The sequence below is a fragment of the Borostomias antarcticus genome (genome assembly GCF_949987555.1).
Source record: "Borostomias antarcticus genome assembly, chromosome: 12".
NCBI classification, from domain to species: domain Eukaryota; kingdom Metazoa; phylum Chordata; class Actinopteri; order Stomiiformes; family Stomiidae; genus Borostomias; species Borostomias antarcticus.
Genome location: NC_140245.1, coordinates 16,364,787 through 16,371,216, shown reverse-complemented (window position 1 = coordinate 16,371,216; position 6,430 = coordinate 16,364,787). Strand labels below are relative to the sequence as shown.

General features: G+C 58.8%; 1 protein-coding gene across 1 annotated transcript in view; it reads left to right on the top strand.

Annotated features, from left to right (window-relative positions):
• Positions 1-6,430, top strand: part of kif26ba (kinesin family member 26Ba) — a gene marked incomplete at both ends in the record, with an annotated part of 114,563 nt that overhangs the window by 101,723 nt on the left and 6,410 nt on the right. The window contains 5 exon segments of the mRNA XM_084446453.1: positions 332-503; positions 700-1,514; positions 1,661-1,759; positions 3,035-3,342; positions 3,618-5,948. Coding sequence (XP_084302579.1) covers positions 332-503; positions 700-1,514; positions 1,661-1,759; positions 3,035-3,342; positions 3,618-5,948 — 3,725 coding nt within the window.

Below are 6,430 nucleotides of genomic sequence, written 5' to 3'. Positions count from 1 at the left end.
GCTTTAAATCGGATAAAGCATTTATCACAAAAGACTTTTATCGAACAAGAGAAAATCCGATGAGATCGACAGTACAAACTTTTTGTCGATTTTCATGATTTGTAATCAAATTTTACTGTTTCCATAAAGCATTTTTAATTTGATTTAACTTAATTCGCATAAAACGTGTGGATGGAAACATGTCTATAGAGAGATCAGTCATTACTGTGTTCCTAGTACTCATCCTTAAGTGTGTGTGTCCGTGTGTGGGTGTGTATGTATCTGTCCCTGTGTGTGTGTGTGTGTGTGTGTGTGTGCGTGCGTGCGTATGTGTGTGTGTGTGTGTGTGTAGGGACAGTAAGCTGACCATGCTGTTGAGGGAGTCTCTGGGCAACATGAACTGCCGGACGACCATGATCGCTCACATCTCCTCGTCGCCTAGCAACTTCTCTGAGACGCTGTCCACCATCCAGATCGCCTCGCGTGTTCTCCGCATGAAGAAGAAGAAGACCAAAGTCAGCGTGGTAATACACACACACACACACACACACACACACACACACACACACACTCCAACATTGTAATTTCAGTCACCATTCAGTCAGGTTTGCATGGAAAACTGTTCAGCAGTTTTATCTGACTTATATTTCTCTCCGTCACTCCCTCCCTGACCCCCACCTCCTTGACCCCCCCTCTCTCCCCCCCTCCCTCCCCCCTCAGCAATACACCTCCAGCTCCTCCGGAGGAGAGAGCTCGTGCGAGGAGGGTCGCATGCGGCGCCCCACCCAGCTCCGCCCCTTCCACCCCCGTGGCGGCGCGTCCGGCGCCGACCTCCCCCTGCTGCACCTCCCCAGCGACCCCGACGACTACTCCAGCAGCGAGCAGTCCTGCGACACCGTCATCTACGTGGGGCCCGACGGCGGCGCCGTGTCCGACCGCGAGCTCACGGACAACGAGGGTCCGCCGGACTACGTGCCCGTCGTCCCCGCCCTGCTGAGGGCAAAAGTTGAGGCCACGCCCCACTCGCAGCAGCAGCAGCAGGCAGGGCCGGCCCAGGGGGAGTGTGTGCCCCACAACCACCACCACCAAGCCCCGCCCACCGACCTCCCCGCCCCGCCCCTACCCGCCCAGCCCCTCCTCCTCTGCCAGCCCCTCCCCCCCGTGCCGGAGGAGGGGGCGGAGTGTCTGAAGTGCAACACCTTCGCCGAGCTCCAGGAGAGGCTGGGCTGCATCGATGGGAGCGAGGAGGTGGCCAAGTTCCCCTTCGAGGAAGGTGGTCCGGCGCCCGGGGGGGAGGAGCCGGGCCAGGAGACCTTGTCCCCCTGGAGGCTGTCCAACGACCAGCAGCTCCAGGAGATCCGCGACGTGGTGGAGGAGGCGGAGCTGGCCCAGTCCATGATCGAGAGCCTGAGCCAGCCCAGCGGCGGCGGCCTGGGGGGCGGCAGGAGCGTGAGTGGCAGGGGCGGAGTGGCGGGGTACAGCGGCTCGCTCACCAACCCCCTGCAGAGGGCCAAGAGCGCCAGCCTGCACGACAGGTCAGACCACACTGATCATCAGTTGCTGTTCAAATTTTTTTCGTAGATAACCAGTTGATCATCAGTCGGTGTTCAAGTGTTCTTTTTAGATAATCAGTAGATCATCAGTGTCGGTGTTCCAAGTGTTCTATTCTCTGATTGGACAGCCGCGAGTCCCTGAGCGCGGGCAGCAGCGAGAGCAAGCCCCGCCCCCTTGGCTCGCCTCGTCTTGGCATTGCCAGCCTCACCAAGACCTCAGATTACAGGTAACACTCACATTAACAGTTTAGATTACAGGTAACGCTCAGATTAACAGTTAAGATTACAGGTTACAGATTAACAATTTAGATTACAGGTAACACTCAGGTCTGGATTACACTACTGCGGTTTTTCAGCATTTTCGCTGAAACAGACTTATGTCTGCACCTAGCAATTACACTACCAAAACAAACCCGGAGGCCTTGGGATATGGACCGAGCTACGTTTTGGCGCTCGAAATCCAGAGCTGCGTTCTAGAATAATAGGCAGATCCAGAGGCATTTGGAAAAAAAAAAACTATAGGAATAGGCCTACACTAACAGCCCGTGTACATTACTGCGGCATATTGCACCGGAATAAGATTAACACAAAAAGCCAGGCTAAAAACAGCCAAACGGATAATAACGTAGGATAATTGAAACTGTATTCAATGTTTGCAGGTTCCTCCCAAAAAGTAGACACTTCAAATCAAAACCCAAACAAGAGTAGACACAAATGATAATATTCTCTCTTTCAAAGTAACCTGCAAAAAGTTAAAAAGCCTTTTTGTTGAGATACGCGCGGGTAGGCTCCCCAGCTCAGTCTTTTGTGTTCCCAGCCGAATAGCACCTTCATCACATCTGTCTGAACTTCCGAGCACTCCTGCCCTTTTTACCTGAAGTGTGTGCTTGTGAATACTGTAAATATTAGGGTGTGTGAATGTTTTTACAAATATGCCATATGTCTGTTCATGTCCCGCATGTTGTCACATTACAGGCAGATTAAAGATTAAGTCCTAGTGTACTGGACTGTATACTCTGTATTCCCTCCAGTGTACAGGCAGTTTTAGTGCTCTATGACGTAATGTGTGTGTGTGTGCGTGTGTGTGTTTTGACATGTACATGGACACTTGCTTTAGCTATAAAATATCAAAATATCAATCACTTGCTCATGCCATCTCTGCATGTGGGTATAACTGCAAAATTATAGTTTTGATATTTGGCCGCTTAGAACATACATACGTACATAAAATGTGTGTGTGAGGACTCCAACTTGCTGGACTGGCAAAAAAAAAACAGCAAAACAGTTAGTTAAGTACTGTTCTGTGTCTGCCATCATTAGACGCTGCTGCCTATATCCATAAATAGCTTTGATCTCCCTGCTGGGACTACATTATGTGAATGTGATCTTGCACTGCGTTGTGCGACTCTTGCTACTGTTGGATTTTGATATTGATTTGTATCTTTGATTGAAAATCCAATAAAGAAATTGAAGTGTGTGTGTGTGTGTGCGCGCTCCCCCAGGCACCCTTGCTCCCCCTCCCAGCGCTGTAAGGTGTACACCCAGAAGGGCGTGATGCCGGGGACCCCGCCCCTCTCCTCTCAGAGCCTGGCTGCGGACTGCCTGGCCGCTCCGGACGCCATGGCGGTGGACAGTGGACGCTCCTCCCCCGACTCCCTGCTGCAGGCCGAGTCCCTGTCCAGGACCTCCCCGGTGGGGATGAGCCCCCAGGTCCTAAAGAGAGCAGGGTCTCTGTCGGCCAGCCTGGGGTCAGCTGAGACCCTGTGTGACGATGACGTCCCTCCAATCCCGCTGGACGCCAGGAGGGAAGGTGAGACAGGTGGACGCCGAGATCTCAGACATCCTGCTGATCTTGTAACGTAGAGGCCGGGCTTTGGTCATGTGAATGAAAAAATACGATCACAGTAACGAAACAAAAATAAAATCATGTTGACTTGCTTTTGACTCTCTTGCTTCTCCCTCCCTCTCTCGCACTTTCTCTCTCTCTCTCCATCTCTCTCTCTCTCCATCTCACTCTATTTCTTTCTCTCTCCTCTCTCTCACCCTCCCTCTCTCTCCCTCCCTCCCTCTCTCTCCCTCTCCCAGGGGAGCCCCTCAGTGTGACGGAGGCGGAGCTGGCGTTTCCCCGGGGCTCGGCCTGCCGCCCCACCAGCATCATCAGCTTCAGCAGCGACTGCTCCGTCACGGCGCTGGCGTCCGGCTCGCGGCCCACCAGCCCCGTCAGCAGTGTCACCGAGGACCTGGAGCGCTACGGAGACGACCGCAACGACGCCTCCTCTGTCGCCAGGGCAGTCGCCGTGGCAGAGGCGGCCGTGGCGCAGCTGCAGGCGGAGGGGGAGGCGGCGGTGGCCAGCAGGCGCTCGTCCATCTCGTCCTGGCTCAGCGACGCTGACCGCTCCCTCCACAGCTTCAACCATGGGCCGGGGGAGGCCCTGGCCGAGCCCGAACCCACACAGGGGCTCCTGGTCGGGGCAGAGGGACCAGAGGAGGAGGAGGGCCCCGGAGCTCTGGGCGAGGCTGGGGGAGAAGACCCCTCCCTGGCTAAAACCACTGTCGCCAACGTCCAAACGCTGGGGGCCTCCAGCAACTTCCTGCCCTTCAAGACCAACATTGCAGTCCACCCCTGCGCTGCGGGCAGACCCGTGATCATCCAGGAGCCCGCCGCCCTCTCCTCCCCGACCAAGACCGGCCTGATCAGAGACCCTGCCCCCGCCCCGGCCCCCGGCCTCGTCCCCCTGTCTGGCGAGATCGTGTTTGCCGACCCGTGGCTGAGGAGGGACGGGTGTGAGGACGCGCAGCCCGAGGCGCCGGCGTGCGAGGCGAAGCCGGAGAAGAGGCGGGCGGACGCGGCCGGGGGCCAAATCCAGCCCCAGGCTCTCCCGGCGCCGGGCCCGGAGAAGGCCGAGCGGGCCGGGGATCGCCGGGGCTCTGGGGAGGCGGCGGTCGCCGTGTCCTCGCCGGACTCGTGCCGCCGGGTGGCGGACGGCTGCGAGATGGTTCTGGTCGGCGGCGGCGCGGGGGAGAGCCTGACGCCCGTCTACTCCCCTGATGTCCACCGCACCGCCAGCCTCCCCCGCGGCTGGCACCGCCTCAACCGCCACGACGGCCTGGACGCCAGCGCCGGGGAGTATCGGAGCCCAGGGGTCACGGCCTCCACCCCCTGCAGCCCCCGGGCCACGCTGGACCGCCGCGGCTCCGCCGGCCGCCAGGGCCCGCCCCCCCGCCAGAGAGGCGCCCCGCCCCTGCCGCCCGTCAGGAAGTCCAGTTTGGACCAGAGGAACCGCGCCCAGGGCCCCCCCCTCAGCCCTCTGCACGCGCCCGGCCACGGGCTCTCCTTCCTGGGCAGCATGGAGGGGCTGGGGGGGTCCGGAGGAGGAGGAGGAGGAGGGAGGCCGAAGGGCCCGGGGGGTGCAGACAGCAGCAGGCTATTCAGCGCCAAGCTGGAGCAGCTGGCCAACAGAACCAACTCCCTGGGCCGGTCCCACGGACCCCACTACGACTGCTTCTCCCTGGAGAGGGGAGAGAGCCTGAAGGGGGGAGGGGGAGGAGTGAAGGGGGACAGCACCATGCCTCGGACCGGGCGCAGCCTCACCCGGGGGGGCTCGCTGTCCTCCTCCTCCGCCGGCGCCCCTCAGTCGCCCAAGGCCGGCCAGTCGAAGATCTCGGCGGTCAGCAAGCTGCTGATGGCCAGCCCCAAGGCCCGCAGCCTGTCCGCCTCCAGCACCAAGACCCTGAGCTTCTCCACCAAGTCCCTGCCGCAGGCGGTGAACCGCAGCTCCAGCCTGCCCCCCAACGCCAAGGCCCTGGCTGCCCAGAGCCAGGGCCCCGTCCTCGGCCAGGGTCAGGGTCAGGGTCAGGGTCAGGGTCAGGGTCAGGGTCAGGGTCAGGGTCAGGGTCAGGGCGCCTGGTCCACCCAGTCCCTCAGCCGCAGCCGGGGGGGGGGCCTGGCCGCCAAGCTGCCCCTGAGGGCCGTGAACGGACGCATCTCCGAGCTCCTCCAGGGCAGCGGGGGCGGCGGATCGGGGGGGTCCCGGTCCGGCGGTCACGCCCGAGGAGGAGGTGGCGCCGAGGCCGGCGAGGAAAGGGGTGCCGGAGGGGAGGAGAAAGCGGCGGCGGTCCACGCCCTCCCGTCCCCCTACAGTAAGATCACGGCCCCCCGGAGGCCGCACCGCTGCAGCAGCGGCCACGCCAGCGACAACAGCAGCGTGCTGAGCGGCGAGCTGCCGCCCGCCATGGGCAAGACGGCGCTGTTCTACCACAGCGGCGGCAGCAGCGGCTACGAGAGCATGCTGCGCGACAGCAGCGAGAACACGGGTAGCGCCTCCTCCGCCCAGGACTCGGTCAGCGAGCACAGCTCCGCCACCAGCACCAGCAGCCGGCGCAGCCAGAAGAACAACAAGAAGAGAAGCAATATGGGTGAGAAACAAATAAACACATGGAGGGAGGGAGGGAGGGAGAGATTTTTACCCCCCCAAAAAAATGAAATATTGTCCTGGATCTCTTCATCTGTCATTCCGATCATGCATTAAGTCCCTTGAAAATGAATAACATGATATTGTTGATCAAAAACACAACTAGCCTACATTTTGGGTCCTCAAGCAGCTGTTCAAGCAGCAGATCTACTTCACACGACTTGGCAAGATACAGTCAAAAGTTAACTAATAGCTCCAGCCATCTTCTTCAAGAAGAAGAAATTTAAAATCCAACACGAGCCAGTATATCCATGTAATGGCGGTGGTCGGGGCACTTAGAATGCAGTTTCTAAAAATCTATTTTCTGCCGCGAAACGGTTGTTTTCATCAATCTGTCTTGATGAATCGCTAGTTGTGCTTACATAGAGCATAGGCCTGTTGTGTTGTTTTTCACATGCCTCTGTAATATGATCTTTCGAAACGTCT